Source organism: Aphelocoma coerulescens, unplaced genomic scaffold (genome assembly GCF_041296385.1).
Source record: "Aphelocoma coerulescens isolate FSJ_1873_10779 unplaced genomic scaffold, UR_Acoe_1.0 HiC_scaffold_56, whole genome shotgun sequence".
Taxonomy (NCBI): Eukaryota; Metazoa; Chordata; class Aves; order Passeriformes; family Corvidae; genus Aphelocoma; species Aphelocoma coerulescens.
Window position 1 is genome coordinate 1,445,493 of NW_027183905.1, and position 21,473 is coordinate 1,466,965.

Sequence of the window (21,473 nt, forward strand, 5' to 3'; positions counted from 1 at the left end):
GCTCTCAGCTGGGCAAGGACAATAAATGACTCTGTGACATTCAGCTGCACAGCAAGCCTGGGTGCAGCTGATGCTGAGACACACACGCAGCACCCTGCTCTGGCACACAGCAGCACAGCAGACGTACTCAGCTGCATCAGGCACCACTCCTCTCTGCCCTCTGGCTGCAGGGCTGTGCTGCTGTCAGAATGTTCAGCCCAGGATCCCGCAGCAGAGGGAGGTTCAGTGTCCTCTTCCCAAGCAGAGGGAGGTTCCCCATCCTCTTCCCAAAATTCAGCAGGTTCCTGGTCTTCTTTCCAAGCCACGGGACGTTTCCTGTCCTCTTCCCATGCCGGGAGAATTGCAGCCTCCTCTTCCCAAATCACAGGATGTCCTCTGTCCTCGTCCCACGCTGGGAGATTTCCGTCGTCCTTGTCCCATGGCACTGGAGCCTCGCTGTCCTCGTCCCACACCGGGTGATGTCCACCATCCTCGCCCCACACCACAGGAGCTTCACTGTTGTATTCCCAAACCGTGGGATGTTTGCCCTCATCTCCCAGGACAGAGGGAAGTTCACCATCATCCCCCAGAACAGGGGGAAGTTCACTGCTGTCTTCCTCCTCTTTGGGCTCCTCTTTGGAAGCAGAGGGAGCCAGAGGAAGAGCTGATGCTGCTTTTGTGCCCTGTGGAGAGATGGTAGCGTGAGGGACAGGAAGTTCTATCTCAGTTATTGCCTTATTTATCCTCAGCTACACATCCAGCTGCACTAAGCAGAAATGGGATTTGGAGATGTTCAAACTAGGAATGGGCTAAAGTCGACATTGCCACTTATTGCTGGGCATTCCATATTCCACCGTGGCTAAAGCCAGCAAGCAATCTTCTGCCTGCAAAACCAGACCTGCAGCTCTTCAAAAGCTCTTCAGCAGAGAAGGAGAAAAGTGCCAGGGATCCCTTTGCTGCTGCTGCTGCTGCTGCAAAGACACTGGCAGGAACTTTCCTTCAGCCTCCCAGGCTGGCGCTCGACTGCCACACGCCAAGCTCACAACTCTCTGCACAATTCCGACCACCAAAGGTTCCTTTCCCACTCACCGAAGGAGGAGCTGCTCGGGATCCACGCGTGAGGTGCCCTGCAACGGGACAGGCAACACGAACCAGATGCTGTTAGGAAAAACCTGTTCGTGGTGGGAACTCCCACGGAGCAAGGCAACCCCGAGAGAGCATTTTGCTTCCACAACATCCCTCCAGGAGCCACAGTCCCTTCGCACAGCAAGCAAGAGAACAGCACAGAATCCTGGGCTGTGTCAGCTCTTGGCTGCAGCAGCCAACGCAGGGAGTTCCAGGCTCCGCTGGCACAGACTCTGCGCTTGAGGGAACAGAACCCCCCCGGCTCCATTGCAAATGCTGTGCACGCCCCGCTGGCTGCAGACACCCCCTTTTTCAGCTGCAGCTGCTGGCAGGAGCTCTCCCAAACCAGCGGTGTCTTAATGGCAATTTGGTTACAAAGGCAGCTCAGTTCCAGTGGGAGAACAGAAAGCACACAGCAAGCCCGAAGGCACCGACGCTGCAGCCAGGGAAAACCTCGACTTACGTGCCAAGTGGGCTAAAAAATACCCCGAATAAGCCACAGAGTACAGAGTGCAAACTGCAGCAACCGCTTGCTGGATCATTTTGGCCGTGCTGCACACGTGGCAGACTGTACCCCTGCAAGCACAGAAGGACACCCGGCAGGGGCTGGGCTGGCTGCTGAGAATGCCTCGGGCAGGAGGATCCTCCGGCAACCAGCGGGCGCCCAGAGCCGCTCTGGACACTGAGGGCTCCGTGCCCACAGCAACGGGAACACGGCGAGAACGCGGCAGCGTTCCCGTGACATCACAGCAGCAGCTCCCGCAAGAACCGCCTGGAAGGTTCTCCTCTGTCACAAAGGAGCACAAAGGATCCTCCCGGGGCACAGCCTGTTGCTCAAAGGATCCAAGAGGAACCCAGAAAATGCAGCAGACAAGGACAGCCCATAGCCAAGCCTGAACAACGAAATCAAAGCCATGCACTGATGCTCCGAATTAGGGGCGGGAGTCGGGAGGCTGCAGGGCTTCCCAAGGAGCCGGAGGCACCCCACACGCAGGGCTGGGCAAGTCGGGCCGGGAGCAGCGGAGAGCTTTGTTTCCCTTCCCAGCTGAATGGCGGCTCGGGCCGGGCCCGTTCCAGGGCTGTTCCTCAGCTGCGGCTTTCCCCTCACGCAGCCCGGGGGGCGCTGGGAGCGCGGGGCGAGGCTGGGCCGTGTGCAGAGCCCGCCCCTCGCTGCGATTGGGCGGTGCTGCCGTCAGTCGTGGTTCTGGCGCGCTGATTGGTCGGAGCGGGGAGCAGCCCGGGCCCGGAGCCGCCGGCAGGGCGGCCGTGGCGCAGCAGAGGCGCCATTGGCGGAGCGTCTGTGCGGGCCCGGGAGCGGCGGCGGCGGCCGGAGCCCGGTGAGGCGGCGGCGGAGCTCGGAGGCGGCCCCAGCGCAGGTGGGAGCCGCGCTCGGTTCTGGCGGGGCTCGGCGCTGGCTGCGGGCGGAGGGGGCGGCAGGGGGCTGGGGCGGGTTCGTTGTGCCGTGTGGGCGCCGTGTTCGCCCTGGCGTGAGGGCGCTGCGGGAGCGGCTGCCCGCGCTCTCCTTGCCGCTGCTGCCTCGGCAGGAGCCGGTGCCGGAGCAGCGCTGGCTCGTCCCGGCTGCTGTGGGTAGGACAGAGGTGGCTGCCCCGTCGGCGGGAGTGTGCGGGAAAGTTCCCGTGGCCAGAGGTTTGTGTGCCCAGAGGAGCCGGAGGAGTCCTGTAAAAGGAACTTTATTCCTGGAGCAAGGGAGAGGCCACGGGGCATTTCCCGTGGGGTCTGTCCAAGTGTTGGAGGACGCAGCCTCCTTTTTCTCCCGATTTCCGCGGCCGCATCTCCGTGTCCCTTTCCCCAGTGGCTGAGGTCCTTGGAAGGTACAGACTTCCCGATGCGCCTGCTGCATGTGCCCCTTAATGTGCACCCCACTTTGTATTACATCCGATATTCATGGCTCTGTGAAGTTTTATTTCCTTTGTTCTCTGTTTCCCCACTTTTCCTTGGCCATCTCTTTGCCAAGAGCACTTTGAGTCCTTTAATTTTTCACAACCTCCTGGTCCTTCTGCTGAAAGAGAATCTGATGCCATCCCAGGGTGAAATGTGGCGTTGCTCATGGGAGTGGATTGGTGGGTGAGAAGGTCAGGAGCTGGAGCTGTGTGCTTGGTTATGATTTGGAGGACAGCTTGTAATCTAATGATGCATTGAAATGATCACTGGGTTCTCTGGCACCTGGTATGAATTCGTTTGGGTTCCCAGGGGCTGCTCCATGGTGTTGTAGGATTTGTTCTGGTGGCCATTCATCTTTTCCCCATTTTTGGGCGCTCCCAGAAATGCCAGGGATGCATCAATTGACCTCTTTTCTCTGATTAAATCATCACATCCTTGGATTCCCAAGCGATTTCGCTGACCTTGTGGCAGCAAAAGCAGCCCAGTGGTCAAACGCACCCTGTATAACCCAGACAGTGTCAGCAGATGTTGGAGTGGGGAGAGGGATGATTCCCCCCCGCTTTTGTGAGTGAAGTTCTCCCAACATTCTCCGTTTGCTGTTTTCCTTTGCAGCTTCAGGGATTTCTGTTGCAGAGTCCGAGATGCTCAGTGCGGGCTCTGCCTTTAGCGATGCAAATTCCGTCTGTGCAGGGAGGCAGAGCTTGGGGTGAGGGGCAGAGGGAATCAGCCCAATTCCTCTGGCAGGCGAGGAGAGCCTGGGACATTGTGCACACTTCCCCCAGCAGAGTTAATTTGCATTTCTAAAGCTCCTCTGCTGGCTGCCCGGAAGGAAGCTTCTCTTCCAGGGCAGCCATCAGGTGACTCACAAGTGGCCCCCAAAAGCGGCTTTTTTCCCCTTTTGTTTTTTCCATGATTTTTAACTGTTTATGAGGAAAAGGGTCAGTTTTAATGCTCTTCCAGTTTTGCAAAATGCAGCCTACAGGTGAACATCGAAACACCCATTCCAAAATTCTGCCATCACTAACAGCCACGCACACACATACACAAAAATGCCTCAAAGCAATAAAGATTTTTGCTACTTGTCCTCGGACTAAAAATTGACTCTCACACCTTTAGCCCAAACCCAACTGACAATATCAAAGTAGGACTATTAAGAAAAAGCATTCTAATGGTGTAATCTTGTCACTGAAACTGCGGGAAGAACAAAAACTCTCCAACGACCTTTTTAGTGTGAGAGGATCAAGGCATTACTTTATTCTGGCCAGGATGTGCAACAGAAATCATTTCATCCACACAGAGCCCGGGTGTGCAGAGAAAATCATCCCATGGCACACGAGTTTTACTCAATTTTTCCTCAACTTGATGCAGTCTAAACCCATCGAAATCCGTAGGTTTCATGTTCATTGGTTCCAAGTTGGGTAGTTCTTAGTATTTGGTTTCCTATTGGCCCCGGATTGCTTGGCCTCTGATGTTCATTAGGTCCACACTCCTTGATTTCCTTCTCAGCCTTTTCCAGAGCAGGGGTCTCCAGCTGTGCCGGGGGCAGTGTCTGGGGTAGCTGTTCCTTGATGTTTGCCGATGGGCGTTGATGTTTTGTTGATGGGCGTTATCTCTTTGGGTATCTTTTGGGCTATTCCCAGTCTGTTGAGATGTTAAGCTCATCTCTGCTGAGTGGTGTAACATCCCTTAAGAAACACTTTAAAATTCCTTTCGCCAAGGCAGACGCAAAGCAAGCCTGAGTAGAGAAATAAAATTTTAAAACACTTCTGAACTTGGTATATTTTCCAGCAATCGAATCCCGCCCAGCCCAGAGTGTGAGTGTAACTGAGAGCCAGAGTGGAATTCTCCCGCTGTCTCCCGCAGCAGCTGTGGCGAGTGCAGGCACAGAAAGCTCTGAAGCTCGCCCGGTGCCAGCGAGGATTGGCCCCCAGTGCCTGGAGATGCCAGAGGAGGTGCCCAGCCAGACAATTTCAGCAGAGGATCTGTGGGCAGCCCCCGGGGCTTGCCCCGCTGTGGAGCCCTGGCTGCTGCTGCGGCCCCTTCTGTGCAGGGGCAGTGGCGGCCTGGCCTGCTCCTCCTGCAGCCGGGGAGTGCAAATCCGCGGGGCTTCCGAGAGCTTGAGGCGAGGCTGAGGGGTCCCCCCGTGTTCAGCTGTGCTGGCGGCTGTTTCTGTGCTCGGGGACACTTGGAATGGGCCACGCCCTTGGCCACCAGTGGTGCTTCTTTGCACTCCTCAGGCAGGACCCGATATCCTGGTTGGATGTTGTGGGCAGCAAAGTCCCAAGGCAGGGTCTGTGCCGGCTGAGCTTCCTGTGGAAGAGATTTCACAAGAGACAGGATTCTGGCCACAGACTGCTTGAAACAGACATCCCTTATCTCCATCCCCACTAAGTCGGGAATGATCCGGGTGGGGAATTGGAAACATCAGTTCCAGGGGAGATAATTGAATATCTGCCCTGGGTCTGGCTCTTCTTCTTGCCAAAGCCAATGGCAGCAGCCGTACCCGTGGCGTCTTGGTTTCTCTCAGCAGCTTCAGAAGGTGTTTCTTTATTTCCCCATTCATTCTTTCCACCCGACCCGAACTCTGGGGGTGCCCGGGCGTTTGGAGGTGCCACTGTGTTCCTAAAGCAGCCAGAACAGCCTGAAGGGTCATTCCTGTAAAATGAGTTCCCCTGTCTGAGTCTATTGCTTCCACAATCCCATATCTTGGAATTGTTTGTTCCAAACATGCCTTAAGAACTGATGCAGGGATTGCTGAAGCAGTCGGAAATGCTTCTGCCCCGCTGTGAGCTGCCATGCTGTTAGCAGAAGATATTGAAGCCTTCCTGCTCAGGGCATTTCAGTGCCAGGCTCTTCCAGGCACCCCCAGCTCGGCCCTTTGAGCTGAGCATGCGGGCGCTGAGCTGCGCTTTTCTCATTCCCTTTCCTTAAGAGCAGCGTGTCTTGTCACTCTTTTCCCTTCTGCTGCCCTTGCAGACCCATCCCTAAACACCTTTTCTCCCTCAGGCCAGGGAATGTCTGGTCAATCTCTCCTAGGCCGGCTCTGGAGCTCTGTCACTTGACTGCAGCCATGGGTTTCTTGCCAGCCCCGTGTCCAGGGCCGTTCAAACAGGAGGCTGGGTTCAACCCTTGCCCTGTCCTCAACTCTGAATCCTCCTGTTCCATCCAACAAGTTTCATTCTGTAAGAACCCAGCGGCTGCTCATCCATTTAGAGGCTCCTTTGGTTAACAAAGCTTTACCTTGATGCCAGGCTTGAACAACGAGAGATTCTGCTGCTGTCAGTTTTCAGGCCTCAGTTCCCATTAAAGCCGGGGCTGCACCATTCTGCAGACAATGAGGCCACTCTCTGGCCACTGGGTGAAACATTTGAGCCCAGGAATTCCTTTGGCATGGCCCTGTTTAACATCCACATGCAATTCAAATGGTTTTTCCCTGTGTGGGAGGGCCAGGGCAGGAGGCTCAGTTAATCTGCTTTTGAAGCCTTGAAAATTGTGCTTTCCTTCTGGTGTCCATGATGGGGTTTCTTGCCTGGCAGGAGAGGAGAGTTGTAGGGAGAGATGCCTGGCTCCAGAAGCGCTGCCTTTAGCAGGGACTCAGTAAGAGGCTGTAACCCCTTCCTTGCCTCCCTTGGAACAGGGTATTGCTTTTAGACACCACTTGTCCTGGATGCTCCAGAGGAATTTGGAGAGGCTCCATATCTGATTTTCCCTATTTCCGTGGGGCTGCCCACACTTCTGGGTTCCCTTCAGCAGAGGCCTTCGCAGACATCTGACACAAAGGTCCAGCAGCATTAGCCACTGTATCTCCTTTGACAATATTTGCATTCCCATTTAGCCACCAAATCCGTTCCCAGTAAATTACAATCACAATTAGGAACAAACAGAAATTGATGTGTTTCAAACCCATCCCCCACATCTACTGATAGTGATTGAATAAAACACACCTGCCAATCTTTCCCACTTATTCCCTGAATAATGAAAGAACTTCTTGCCAATTTCCCCCCTTAGGTGTCAGATTCCGAGTGGATCGAGAGGCCCCTGTGTCCATCAGGAGCAGCCTCGTCTCGATCCAGACACGCCCTGAATGTTCTCAAGGGCTCTGGTGCGGTGGGTCCCTGGTCTGCTGGGAGCTCTGCCAGCCCTGACAATCCATGTCCATGTGGGGTGGACTTGCTGGTGCTGAGGGTGCTGCTGTCTGTGCTTGCAGTGTCCTTCTGGCCTGCAGATGGACCCCTGATTCCTTGCCAGGGGCTGTTTGGGTGGGCTCTGCCGTGCCGAGGAGGGCAATGCCTGTGCCAGGTGCTTGTGGCCGCCGCCGTCCCCTGGGTGCTGGGGCCCCCTTGGGCCCTGCGGTTCATCCCTGGGGGGCTGTAGAAACTCTGCCATGGCCTTTGCCTTCACCTTGGCCTTTTGCTCATCCCTTCTTGCATTCCCCTGCTGAGCCTTTCTGGCCAAGTGCTGCAGGGGCTTCTTGTGCCTCTCCTGCAGCCCCCTCAGTGCCTGTGGGTGCTCATCCTCTGACAGCTGCTGAGCTTTCTGCAAAATCATTCGTTTCTCCAGTGACCCAATGTAGTAGTTTGGTCTAAAATACTCATTACTGTTTATCTTCTGTGAGATAAGAATTAGGAGAAATGCAAAGCAGGCACCAAACTTGAAAGAATATAAAGAAGTTTATTAACAGACCTAAAAGAAGGAAAAAAACCCCAAAAATTATACCACCTTCAGAACTCTCCTCCTCCCCCCACCCTTCTCCCTTCTTCCACTGACAATGTAAAGACAACCCTTAAGATGTTCAGTCTGTTTACCACTTCCATAATAACCTTGTTCAGTCCATTTGGAAAGAGAAGTCTCTTTTTGTTCGTGCTATGAAAACAGTATCACACTGAGACAGCCACCCACTTCCAAATACTGTTCAGTCCATTTAGGAAGAGGAGTCTCTCTGCTCGCAATGTGAGTCCCTTCCCCCGACTTGCAGCTTTTCCCGCAACGGCTTTCGAGGGTCCACTCTTGAAGTTTTTTGGGGTACAATTTTAAGGTTGAGCCATTCAGAAACAAGGAAACAGAGGCCCTTCTCCTTCCCTGGGAGCAAAGGGTCTTCCTCATCTTCATCATTAGGACTATCTCTGGGAGCATCTCTAGGAACTGAGGTTTTCTCCTTTCCCCTTTGGAGCAAAAGTCCTCATCTGGTTCATCTCTCTCTGTCCAAGCTTCTCATGAAATTACAGCTGTGGCAGCATCTGCCTATTGCTTACGAGTTGAACACTCCACCCCCCATATCTTCATGAAATTACAACGGGATACTCTGATATATCATAGCTTCACAACAGACTTTCAGCTTTAAGCCTCTCCTCTCTCTCTTCCCTCAGGTTTTCAGCTCTTCACAGCAATAAAAGGGTTAATCTCACCTTGGCCTTGCAGCTGGAATGTGGCTTATCGCTGTTGGTCACTGACCTCTGCCGGACAGAGGTGCCGCTTTGCTGAATCTCGGCCGAAGTGGAGGGGGGGGTTCCGAGCCGCTCAGGCTGCCCACAGCAAGGCAGTGGGGGGAGGTTCCATGGCTGGAACAGGCCCATGGCTCCAGGCTGGCCGTGGCCTGGCCCAGCCTGGCCCAAGCAGGGCCTGGTTGGGCCTGCTGGCCCCCGCACGGGGCCTGCAGCCACCTGTCCCTGTGCCGGAAACGAGAGAGAGCCGGGGTGGGAGTTTGTCTATTCTTAAGTGTGGATCACAGAGGCGGTCACAACTTTACGTGGCTTAAAGAATTGTCCATATTCAACCTGGCCAGCTGATAGGTTCTGTCAGGTCCCAGAGGAAGCTGTAAGCACCCCTTAGCAAGGATATCCCTTCTGGGACTATGCTTGCTAACCTATGACACCCAAACAAGATCGGTAAGAGAAAATCCTGATCCTTCCACATCCCGCAGCCTCCTGGGGGTCGGGGGCCACTGCTGGCCCTGCCCGGGGAGTGTTGGGGTCAGGCAGTGCCTGGTGCTGAGCCCCGGCTGCCCCACAGCCCCGGCCCGGCCCCACAGCTCCCCACAGGCCACGATTTTCCCGGGGGTGAATCTTGGTGTTTCTGAGGTTTCTTGGGCTTCACGTTGGTGTGTTAGTTTTTTTGTGGGGGCTGAATGTTTATATTTTGGAGGAGGTTTTGTCTGAATCTTGATGTTTTGGGAGTTTTGGGTCTATGTCTTGATGTTTGTGGCACTTTTGTGCTGAATCTTGGTGTTTTGGAGGTTTTTACCGACACAAGATGCCCGGTGATGCACTTGGTGAGGAGGAACCCCAATTCCAAGGCGCTCACACCTTGTTTTTCCCCCCAAACCAGGTTTTGTCATTCCCAAGGTGTGGCTGGATGGAGGAGGAGGAAAAGCCCCGGAGATGCAGCACGAGGAGGGGCTGCAAATGCAACCCAGAGAGATCCAAGAAGGAAAGAGCTCCCCTGTGCCAGGAAGGCGGCCGGAGATCCAGGGGGAGCTCAGAGCTGGGGGAGAAGCCTCAGGGTGGGGAGAAGCCCCACAAGTGCCTGGAATGTGGGATGGGCTTCAGATGGAACTCCAGCCTGATCCAGCACCAGAGGATCCACACTGGGGAGAGGCCCTATGAGTGTGGGGAATGTGGGAAGGGCTTCATCAACAGCTCCCAGCTGATCCAGCACCAGGTGATCCACACAGGGGAACGGCCCTATGAGTGCTTGGATTGTTGGAAGAGCTTCTGGCACAGCTCTGACCTGAGGGTACACCAGCGCATCCACACCGGGGAGAGGCCCTACGAGTGTTCTGAGTGTGGAAAGAGGTTTCAGAGGAGCTCCAGTCTCCTCAGACATCAGCGCATTCACACGGATGAGAGGCCCTTCCGCTGCCCCGACTGCGGGAAGGGCTTCAAACGCAACTCCCACGTCATCAGCCACCGGCGCATCCACACTGGGGAGAGGCCCTACGAGTGTCCCCAGTGTGGGAAGAGCTTCTCACACAGCTCTGCCTTGACCCGACACCAACGGAGGCACCGCTAAGGGAAGCCCTGCGAGTGCCCCGAGTGCGGGAAGAGCTTCGTGCGCTGCTCCAGCTCCATCCCCCGTGGGAGGATCGGCGTTGGATGATCCCCAGTGACCCCCGTGGGGCAGAGGCCTGGTGACCCCCGTTCCGGGTGATCCGCGCTGGGTGGGGGGAAGGTGTTGGAGAGATTTCTTTGCCTTCTCCTTGTGCTGCTGGGATTTGGTTGGTAATAAATTCCCTCCCTGTGCCCAGGCTGGGTCTGTTGTGCCCCTGCCGGTGCTCAGGGCGGGATCTCTCCCGCTCCTTCTCTCAGCTCCTGGGCTTTTCCTTGTATTTCCTGTCCCTGTGCAGTAGCAGAGGGCAGGGACAGAGCGGTTTTGGTGTCTCCTGGCATCCAGGCAGGGCTAGCCCAGCCCTGGGGGTTTTGAGGGGCATGTGGGGGTCCCCCGTTTACGGGACATCCCTGCTGGAGGAGGGTGTCCCCCCTTACTGCAGCCCCAGCCCTCAGGCAGCATTCAGCCGAGCAGAGAAAGTGCTCAGCTTGGGTTTTTGGGCAAAGCTGAGCCCCTGGACATCTCCATCCCCATTTTGGAGTGCAGCTGAGCTCCTGGATACCTGGTCCCCAGTTTTGGGGCTCTATTGGGCTTGCACAGCCTGGTTTTTGGTAGCGGGGTTGGTTCAGAGGTGTCTTCTGAGAGAAGGATCTGGAAGCTTCCTCCATGTCTGGCAGAGCCAATCCCTGGCAGCTCCAAAGATGGAGGTGCCGGATGCAGAGATACCCCCACAGCCCCTGGGAAGGAGCGAGGGGTGGGGGGAGAGTGTTTTTAGGGGTCTTCTTTTCCTTCTCATTCTCCTGCTCTTATTTTTTTGGTGTCATCAATTTAATGAATATCTCTAATTAGAGCCTGTTGTGCCCGTGCTGGGTTTTACTGAGGGATCTCTCCCGGTCCTTATCCCCACCCGGGAACCCTCAGTTCCATTTTCTCTCCCCTGTGCGGCTGCGGGGGGCAGGGACAGAGTGGCTTTGGTGGGTGCCTGGCACCGGGCCAGCGTCACCCCAGGCCATGGGCACCCCTGAGATCCCGCGTCCCTGGGGACACATTTCTGGGCACAACTGAGCTCCCACCTGCCCAGCACCCCGAGGTTCCCCCTCCAAAAAACCCCACCGCGAGGCTGCAGCATCCCTAAAGCCCCTCAGCCAATCAAAATCGTGGCCAGCACTGGCCATGGGGCGAGTGGTGGCAGCTGGGGCCGTACTGGTGGCACTGGTGGTGCTGGGAGCCCCCCCGGCTGCGGGCGTGGAGCTCTTGGGTGAGCGGGGGGGACGGGACGCGATGGGAAAGGGGGGGTGAGAAGGGGAAAAAGGGGTGATGGGACCCTTAAAATGAGTGAGAGGTGGAGGGGACCCTCAAAGGAAGAGCAGGAGGGGGCTGAAGAGTGGGGGAGAAACGGGTGGGAGGGGGTGGGAAAGTGGGGAAAAGTGGAGGATGGGACCCTAAAACTGATCGGGAGTGGGCTGGGGATTGGGGGGTTGTGGGGGAAAGGGGTGGAAAGGGTGGAAAGGGGGGAATGGGAGTCCAAAACTCCTCTGGGGAGCGGCTGGAAATGGCGGGAGAGGGGATGTGAAATAGGGAGAAGGGTGGAAAAGAGGAAGTCAGAGCACGGGCAGGAGGGTCCCGTGGCGGCCGTGGGGCACAGGGGGTGCGGAGCGGGGATCCGGGGTGGCTCCCGGAGCTCTGGGCGTGCTGGGGGCTGCAGGGGGGGCACCCCCTGAGCTGTGTCCCGCACACACAGGGGTGTTCCAGGGGATGATGAAGTCCGAGTGTCGCTTCATTAAGGGCACCGAGCGGGTGAGGTTGGTGCAGAGGAGCATCTGACAGCGGGAGCAGCAACTGCACTCGCCAGCGATGTGGGGCTGTTTGTGGGGGACAGCCCGTGTGGGGAGAAACAGGCGCAGTGCTGGAACAGCCATCCAGCCAGACTGGGGTACAAACGGGCTCTGGCGGACAGGCTCTGCCGGCACCACCGCGACATCGTTGCCCCGTTGCTCGCGGCCCGCAGAGGTGCAGAACGTCGGGCAGAGCGAGTCCCCTCGGGCCCTGCCCTGGGGATGAGCCTGGAGCCCCTCAGCCCCCCTGGTGCCCATCCCCGGGGCCTCTTGTCCTTCCAGCTTCCCCTGAGCTCTCCCAGTCCATCCTAGTCTCTCCCAGTCTCTCCCAGTCTCTCCCAGTGCCCCCGCGCGTGTCCATCCCAGCCCTGCGTGGCGCTGACGCCCCTCAGCCAATCAGAGCGCGTCTCTCTGATGACTCATCAGTTGCCAGGCAGACCCGCAGCGCCGAGTGCCCCGTGCTGGACTCGGCCTCCCAGTGCCGCGCGCTCCATTCCCAGTCGCTCCCAGTGCCCTCCCAGTGCCTCCCCAGTGCCCTCAATCCACTCCCCTCTCACGAGGGCAGCTCACTTCTCTCAGAACATCCCAACCCAAAGCTGTCTGTGCTTCTAGGCCGATCTCTTGTCCTGTTTTTCGGTGTTGAGCATTCCATCAAGAGCCACCCTTCTTTTTAACTTTGGCAAAGGGGCTGGGAGAGGGTTTGGGGAATCCTCGCAGGGCAGGGAGCAACTGGGATGGAGTTTGTGGAGTCCTGGAGGAGATGAGAGTGGGTTTGGCATGTGCTGGAAGGTTTAACAGCGTTCTGGACAGATCGTGGATGAAAAAAAGAGGGGTTTAGGGGGTCCTGATGGCTCTCTGGGGGGTTTTTGAGAGGTCCTGACCCCTGTGGACCCCCGACAGATGCCAGTGGACACTGCCTGAAGCAAGATTCTGACAGGGATCGGGGACTTCGTGTTGGGCTTCATCTTCCTGGCGCTGGGGCTCGGCTTTCACTTGCTCGAGAAGGTGACGGGGGATCCCGGGAATCGCATCCCCCCTCCCCCAGAGAGTGTGTGCCCCTTCAGGCCCCCCAGCCCGGTGTCACCCCCTTTGCTCTGCCCACAGAGCTCCTGAGCTGCCGGCGGCCGCAGCCCCTCCCCGTGGCCTCGGGCCCGGCCGGGACCCCCCGCTCCATCCCCACGCTGATTTTGGGGGAGTCTTGTGTCCCCCCAGCCCCGCTGCCACTCTGCCCCCACCCGGCTGCTCCCAGTGTTCCCAGTAAAGCTTCCCAGTTCGTGCTGATCCCGTTTATTGAGGGGCACTGGGGAGGGACTCTGGAGAACCCCACGGGGGGGCCAAAATTGGGGGGGCAAAACCGGCCCTGGGATGGATCAGGAATGGGAACCCCCGTGTGTCCCCCCCGTGTCACCCCGCTCTGGCTGCTGGGAGCCCCCGGCTGTGGGTGAGGAGCTCTTGGGTGAGTGGGGAGGGGTGCAGGGACGATGGGAAAGGTGTCTGAGAGGGGGATAAGGGCCGGGGGACAGCATGAGAGTCCCTTCATGTCCCCATCACTTGATCTCTTGAGCTGTTCCCTGGGGCTCTCGGGGGACAGAACCTCACGGGGGTGGTCCCCAAACCCCTGTCCCTCCCTGGGAGTCTCATGGGGGGTTCCTCCCCACCCAGCAGCGGGTGCTGAGGCGGCCTTGGGGCAGAGAGGGGTGGGAAAGGGGTGTCCAGGGGGGTCCCTTGAGCTCCCAACCTGCTGTGGAGTGCTGGGGGCTGCTGGAGGGGGGCACCCCCTGACCTGTCTCCCACACAGGTGTGTTCCATTCCTGGGGAAAAGCCCACTGGCACTTCCTGGATGAAAACAACTGGGTGAAGTTCATGGACAGGAACATCTACAACTGGGAGCAGTTTGGGCACAGGGGATACCCCAAAATTTGGAGGTGGGATGGAGTTGTTTTGAGGTGGAATTGAGCCGTTTGCAGTGGGATGGAGTCGCTGTGAGGCACCTTCGATCCCTCTCGGCTTTTGGGGTGCAGAGCTGTGAGGGACTGAAATGTTCCGGGTTAGTGGCTCAAACCATTGGCCACCGGCAGCAGCAGCGGGGCCTTTGCTGGCCGTGGGCACAGGGAGCGCCCGGGGGCACAGGGGGGGAACACCCAGCCCGGAGGGGCCGAGCCGGGCCTGGAGCCAGGGAAGGGCAGAGGCCGATGGGAAGCAGATCCGGCCAGGTGGGACAGGGCTTTGGAGCAGGGCAGCACCCTCCCTTACACAACTGGCCCAGCTCTGGGAACCCGCCCGGGCCAGGCCCGGGACATGCACACAGAGGCCTGGAGGTTGCCATCCCTTCGCATGGGCCATGCCTGGCTCAGCTGCGCTGCCGGGAGGGGCAGGGCCATGTCTTAGAAGGGGCCATAAACCATCAGAGCCCCCAGAGTGCCCCGGGATCCACAGTGTGACATCGGACACTGCAAAACTCCCCCGGGGGAGGTACCTGGGTGTTCACCCAAACCTGAACCTGTATTAACCCACCGAACTGGGAGTTTCCGGGGCTTCCCCAGCCCCCACAGGATCCAGCCTGGGACCATCACTTACACCAAGGACAGCGACATTGGAACAACCAAAACCAAAAGTTTTGTTGCTGATCCAGGGCTGCTGACTGTGTATCCTTCTACTCTCCTACTTTCTTTGCCCTTACACGTTTCCTAAGTGTTACTTTTATGCTTTTAATATTACTGGGGATGGTAACCAAAAGGGCTCCAAACCCCCTTCACACAGCAACCAAACTGTTCTGAAATAAACCCTACAGAGATATATTTATAAACACAGATCTTTCACTGTTGTTTCACTCTCATCTGCCCCAGGGGAGCCATGAACCAGACCCTGGGTTACCCTCGCCTTCAGGGGCGGGGCGGAACAGGAGCTGGACACGGGGGAAGCTTCTGGAAGCTGCTCAAGGAAGCCACCCCTGGAGGCCCCCCATTTCCAAAGCCTGGCCATGCAAACCCAGGACACTGGATCCAAACATGGATCACTCAGACGGGGGGCACCAGGGCTCTGCCTGTCGTGGTTTGACGCAGCTGAGCGTCAAGCACACGAAATCTGTTATTTTTCATAAGGGGAAAATAAGAAAATATTGAGGAAAACTAGAGGGCTGCGAAGCAGAACAGGTTCAAACTTAAACAGTTGCTGTACAAAGAAAAAGTTTATTACCAACAGAATTAAAAGTAAAAAGAAATAACAAGAAATTCAAGCAAACCTCCCCTCTCTTCCAGCACTTCCCTCCTTTTACCCAACTCGCAGAAAAGAAGCAGAACATGGGATTTTAGTCAGTGTTGCAGTTCTTGAAGAGTCTCTTTGTTATGCTTAAGGAAAAAAGGGTTTTCTTCTGCATCACGTGGTTCCCAAAGTGCCACCAACAGCAGACCCGCCCGGAAAGAAACAATCTGCTGTGGTGTAAAACATCTCTGCCCTGAAAAATCTCAGAGTTCCTTCACACTGCCAGACATGGGCCTTCACATGGGGTTATTAATCTTTTCAAGGATGAATTACTTTGGCCTGAACACAAATGGGGGGTTTTTTTATGGTGACAGGAAGTCTCTAAAAGCCTCTCAATACTTCTATATAGCCTGGCACAGGCACTTTTCCTAAATTTCATGGGCCACGGGTGAACTTTCCATCCCTCCATGTACTCCAAATGGATCAAAGAGACAAACAGTTTGTGATATTACAGTTTCTTACCACGGCCTGCAGGAAGTTTTTTAAGCTGCGCACGAGAATCGCGGCCCCGCCCTCTTTTCTCCCGTCGCCATTTCCAGCTCCGTCCCACAGGACTCACTTTCTCTTCTCTCTGACTCCGAAGCCGCCACGTTGAAGAGTGTTCTTGTTCGGGCTCTACGGTGGAGAAAGCCTGGCTCCCTTTGTGCTGCTGGCTGCGTGGTGTCCTCTTCAGTTCAGCGCGGAGTGTGCTGGCTGCAGACAGGAGGCTCCGCCGGCTCCCGCTGGCTCCGCCGGCCCCGCGTGGAGAGGAGAGGGACCCGCCGGTGCCAGGGAGCCGCGCCGGATGGGTTTAGCTGTGTGGCACTCCATGGCTGGCTTTAGCTGCCTGCGGCTCTGGGACAGTTCCCCCCCAGCAGTGACACAGGGTCTGTGCTGCAGCGTTGGGAAAGGAGGGGGTGCAGGGGCCCTGACCCGGCGGGGCCCGGAGCCTCCAAGGCCCCCCCACCTTCCGGCAGGAGAGCTGGAACAAAAGGAATTCCCCCCTTTCCGTGTGTTTAAATAAGCAAACGGAGGACCCCCACAAGCCCCTCACAACCCCTGGGACTAAGCTGGCCTTTACTGGATGCCGGGAGACACCAAAACCGCTCTGTCCCTGCCCTCTGCTACTGCACAGGGACAGGAAATACAAGGAAAGGCCCAGGAGTCAAGAGAAGGACCGGGAGAGATCCCGCCCCGAGCACCAGCACGGGCACAACAGAGCCAGCCTGGGCACAGGGAGGGAATTTATTACCAACCAAATCCCAGCAGCACAAGGAGAAGGCAAAGAAATCTCTCCAACACCTTCCCCCCACCCAGCGCGGATCACCCGGAACGGGGGTCACCAGGCCTCTGCCCCACGGGGGTCACTGGGGATCATCCAACGCCGATCCTCCCACGGGGGATGGAGCTGGAGCAGCACACGAAGCTCTTCCCGCACTCGGGGCACTCGCAGGGCTTCCCTTAGCGGTGCCTCCGTTGGTGTTGGGTCAAGTTTGAGCTCTGTGAGAAGCTCTGCCCACACTGGGGACACTCGTAGGGCCTCTCCCCGGTGTGGATGCGCCGGTGGGTGATGAGGTGGGAGTTGCGTTTGAAGCCCTTCCTGCACTTGGGGCAGCGGAAGGGCCTCTCATCCGTGTGAATGCGCTGATGTACGAGGAGGTGGGAGCTGGTCTGAAACCTCTTCCCACACTCAGAACACTCGTAGGGCCTCTCCCCAGTGTGGATGCGCTGGTGTACCCTCAGGCTGGAGCTCCACCCGAAGCTCTTCCCACAATCCAAGCACTCATAGGGTCGTTCCCCAGTGTGGATCACCTGGTGCTGGATCAGGTGGGAGATGCTGATGAAGCCCTTCCCACACTCCCCACACTCATAGGGCCTCTCCCCAGTGTGGATACTCAGGTGCCTGATCAAGTAGGAGTTCCATCTGAAGCCCATCCCACATTCCAAGCACTTGTGGGGCTTCTCCCCACCCTGAGGCTTCTCCCCCAGCTCTGAGCTCCCCCTGGATCTCCGGCCGCCTTCCTGGCACAGGGGGGCTCTTTCCTCCTTGGATCTCTCTGGGCTGCGTTTGCAGCCCCTCCTTGTGCGGCATCTCCGGGGCTTTTCCTCCTCCTCCATCCGGCCACGCCTTGGGAATGACAAATCCTGGATTGGGGAAAAAACAAGGGGTGACCGCCATGGGCTGGGGGTTCCTCCTGCCCAAGTCCATCACCGGGCATCTTGTGTCTGTAAAAATCTCAAAAACACAGAGACTCAGCCCAAAAGTCCCCCAGACATTAAGACGCAGACCAAAAACTCCCAAAACATCAAGATTCAGACAAAAACTCCTCCAAAATATAAACATTCAGCCCCCACCAAAAAAAAAAACAAAGCACCAACATGGAAACCAAGAAACCTCAGAAACACCAAGATTCACCCACGGGAAAATCGTGGATCCCCCTCCCTGCTCACCTGCTGGATGGGGGAGGCAACGCTCCTGGGGCTGGGGGGAGGCTGCAGATACAGCGAGTGCTGGAACCTTGCGGTGCCTCCTCTTCCTGCTCCTCCTCCTGTATCCCTACTCTTCCTCACACGCCTCTTCCTCACACTACTCCTTCTCCTGCAGAATCCCACCTGCTGCTCCCACGGGCATCGTTTCACCATTCTGGTCTCCAGCCCTGCTCCTCCAGCCTTTCTCCTGCTCCCCCCAGGCCCAGCACCCAGCCCTGGCTCGCTCTGCCCCCCAGAGCTCTCGGATCGCACAGCACGAGCAGCGATGCAGCTGCGGCAGCTCGGGCTGGGGCAGCGCTGGGCTCTCGGCCGCTCCTGCCCGCACTCGGCCCCCGCCGCAGCCACTTCTGCCAGCACAGCACGGCCCGGCCCGGCCTTGGCGCTCCCCCCCTCCCACCTCCCCAAATTCCCCTGGCGGGGGGCGCCAAGGCCGGGCCACACGTGGGCTCCAGCTGGGGAGCGCCGGGCGCTGCGGCTCTGCCTGGCAACTGCTGAGTCACCAGCGCCGCGCCTTCTGATTGGCTGAGCGCTGCCTGAGGGCCGCGCCTGCACCAAGGGGGGACACCCTGCTCCAGGGGGGATGTCCCGAAAACCGGGCACCCCCAGCGAACCAACAACACCAACGCCTCCTTACAAACACATCCTCTGAATCTGCTCGGACACAGCCACACGCACTTGCACACAAGCAAGTGACAGCACAAACCAGCAGCTCCACAAAATGGCACTGACTGACACACACTGCTGCTCAGCCAAGCTCCTGCTCAATTCCTCAACTTCCAGAACAACAACAAAGCCTGAACAGAACCATGGACATCGTTTCCTATACAAAAGGCAGTTTGCACATTCTCCCAGAGCTAATTAAGGACATGGACACCCAGCCGGGGGAAAAAGGGAAGTCGAGAAGGGGTCTCAGCAACAGGGGACGGATGGTGTTGGTGTGCTGGGAAGGGATTGGTTGAAGGGAGTGTGCAGGAATATGGTTAAGGCAAACAGCAGCAGGAGGAATCTATGTGGTAAGAAAGGAAAAGGAAGATGGAAAAGAGCAGGAAGAGAAAAAAGTGAGGACTGGGATATTTTTCAGCAGCATCTTATCCTCAACATTTGCCAGCTGATCAAGATGTCTTCTATTCCTGCTTTCCAGGACAGGGAAACAAGGAGGTCAGGATTTCAGGGTGTTTCTCTGTGGTGGGGAGCAGCAGGACAGGGCAGCACGGGCTGGGGGCCTGTGGGGAGCTGCGGGGCCGGGCCGGGGCTGTGGGGCAGCCGGGGCTCAGCGCCGGGCACTGCCTGACCCCAACACCCCCCGGGCAGGGCCAGCAGTGGCCCCCGGCCCCCAGGAGGCTGCGGGATGTGGAAGGATCAGGATTTTCTTTTATCAATCTTGTTTGGGTCACTGGAGAAACGAATGATTTTGCAGAAAGCTCAGCCGCTGTCAGAGGATGAGCACCCACAGGCACTGAGGGGGCTGCAGGAGAGGCACAAGAAGCCCCTGCAGCACTTGGCCAGAAAGGCTCAGCAGGGGAATGCAAGAAGGGATGAGCAAAAGGCCAAGGTGAAGGCAAAGGCCATGGCAGAGTTTCTACAGCCCCCCAGGGATGAACCGCAGGGCCCAAGGGGGCCCCAGCACCCAGGGGACGGCGGCGGCCACAAGCACCTGGCACAGGCATTGCCCTCCTCGGCACGGCAGAGCCCACCCAAACAGCCCCTGGCAAGGAATCAGGGGTCCATCTGCAGGCCAGAAGGACACTGCAAGCACAGACAGCAGCACCCTCAGCACCAGCAAGTCCACCCCACATGGACATGGATTGTCAGGGCTGGCAGAGCTCCCAGCAGACCAGGGACCCACCGCACCAGAGCCCTTGAGAACATTCAGGGCGCGTCTGGATCGAGATGAGGCTGCTCCTGATGGACACAGGGGCCTCTCGATCCACTCGGAGTCTGACACCTAAGGGGGGAAATTGGCAAGAAGTTCTTTCATTATTCAGGCAATAAGTGGGAAAGATGAGCAGGTGTGTTTTATTCAACCACTATTAGTACGTGTGGGGGATGGGTTTGAAATGCATCAATTTCTGTTTGTTCCTAATTGTGATTGTAATTTACTGGGAAGGCATTTGGTGGCTGAAGTGGGAATGCAAATTCATATTGTCAAAGGAGATACAGAGGCTAATGCTGCTGTACCTTTGTGTCAGATGTCTGCGGAGGCCTCTGCTGAAGCGAGCCCAGAAGTGTGGGCAGCCCCAGGGAAATAGGGAAAATCAGATATGGAGCCTCTCCAAATTCCTCTGAAGTATCCAGGACAAGTGGTGTCTAAAAGCAATACCCTGTTCCAAGGGAGGCAAGGAAGGGGTTACAGCCTCTTACTGAGTCCCTGCTAAAGGCAGCGCTTCTGGAGCCAGGCATCTCTCCCTACAACTCTCCTCTCCTGCCAGGCAAGAAACCCCATCATGGACACCAGAAGGAAAGCACAATTTTCAAGGCTTCAAAAGCAGATTAACTGAGCCTCCTGCCCTGGCCCTCCCACACAGGGAAAAACCATTTGAATTGCATGTGGATGTTAATCAGGGCCATGCCAAAGGAACTCCTGGGCTCAAATGTTTCACCCAGTGGCCAGAGAGTGGCCTCATTGTCTGCAGAATTGTGCAGCCCCTGCTTTAATGGGAACTGAGGCCTGAAAACTGACAGCAGCAGAATCTCTCATTGTTCCAGCCTGGCATCAAGGTAAAGCTTTGTTAACCAAAGGAGCCTCTAAATGGATGAGCAGCCGCTGGGTTCTTACAGAATGAAACTTGTTGGATGGAACAGGAGGATTCAGAGTTGAGGACAGGGCAAGGGTTGAACCCAGCCTCCTGTTTGAACGGCCCTGGACATGGGGCTGGCAAGAAACCCATGGCTGCAGTCAAGTGACAGAGCTCCAGAGCCGGCCTAGGAGAGATTGACCAGACATTCCCTGGCCTGAGGGAGAAAAGGTGTTTAGGGATGGGGCTGCAAGGGCAGCAGAAGGGAAAAGAGTGACAAGACACGCTGCTCTTAAGGAAAGGGAAGGAGACAAAGCGCAGCTCAGCCCCCGCATGCTCAGCTCAAAGGGCCGAGCTGGGGGTGCCTGGAAGAGCCTGGCACTGAAATGCCCTGAGCAGGAAGGCTTCAATATCTTCTGCTAACAGCATGGCAGCTCACAGCGGGGCAGAAGCATTTCCAACTGCTTCAGCAATCCCTGCACCAGTTCTTAAGGCATGTTTGGAACAAACAATTCCAAGATATGGGATTGTGGAAGCAATGCACTCAGACAGGGGAACTCATTTTACAGGAATGACCCTTCAGGCCGTTCTGGCTGCTTCAGGAACACAGTGGCACCTCCAAACGCCCTGGCACCCCCAGAGTTCGGGTCGGGTGGAAAGAATGAATGGGGAAATAAAGAGACACCTTCTGAAACTGCTGGGAGAAACCAAGATGCCACGGGTACGGCTGCTGCCATTGGCTTTGGCAAGAAGAAGAGCCAGACCCAGGGCAGATATTCAATTATCTCCCTGGAATCCATGTTGGGAATTCCTCACCCTGGTGTGATAAATGTGTGAATGATAAATGTTGTCTTTTGCATATATGATTCAAACATTTAGAAGTGATGATGGATTATGTAGAAATAGTGTTAAGGTAGGAACAAGATTAAGGTAAATTGTAACTTTGAAATAGTTGTAATATGTTAAGAAATGTATTAATAAACACACGGTAATAAATGTCTTTTGAGCTGAGAAACTACAGAGCCCGGAACCAAGACATCTTAGAGAAACAAAGAAGATAAACCGCATGCATCCCAGGAAGATTGTTACCTCATCAGAGCTCACACCGCCCAAGGGAACTGGC

At 56.6% G+C, this 21,473-nt stretch overlaps 2 protein-coding genes and 1 pseudogene across 2 annotated transcripts; 2 read left to right on the top strand and 1 right to left on the bottom strand.

The window, feature by feature from the left end:
• LOC138101859 (uncharacterized) overlaps positions 1-21,473 on the bottom strand; it is a 678,931-nt pseudogene that overhangs the window by 372,632 nt on the left and 284,826 nt on the right.
• LOC138101889 (zinc finger protein 3-like) lies at positions 2,333-10,861 on the top strand. The gene is made up of 2 exons (XM_068999641.1): positions 2,333-2,480; positions 9,331-10,861. Exon 2 carries the CDS (start codon positions 9,358-9,360, stop codon positions 10,012-10,014), a length of 657 nt encoding a protein of 218 aa, XP_068855742.1. The 5' UTR covers positions 2,333-2,480; positions 9,331-9,357; the 3' UTR covers positions 10,015-10,861.
• LOC138101912 (SLA class II histocompatibility antigen, DQ haplotype C beta chain-like) lies at positions 10,431-12,998 on the top strand. The gene is given in 7 exon segments (XM_068999662.1): positions 10,431-10,542; positions 11,216-11,308; positions 11,792-11,893; positions 11,896-12,060; positions 12,168-12,363; positions 12,809-12,890; positions 12,990-12,998. Coding segments are annotated over 7 exon segments (759 nt in total).

What these genes read in the sequence shown, in the direction of transcription:
- LOC138101889 (XM_068999641.1), top strand. Translation starts at nt 9,358, where the DNA reads ATGGAGGAGGAGGAAAAGCCCCGGAGATGCAGCACGAGGAGGGGCTGC.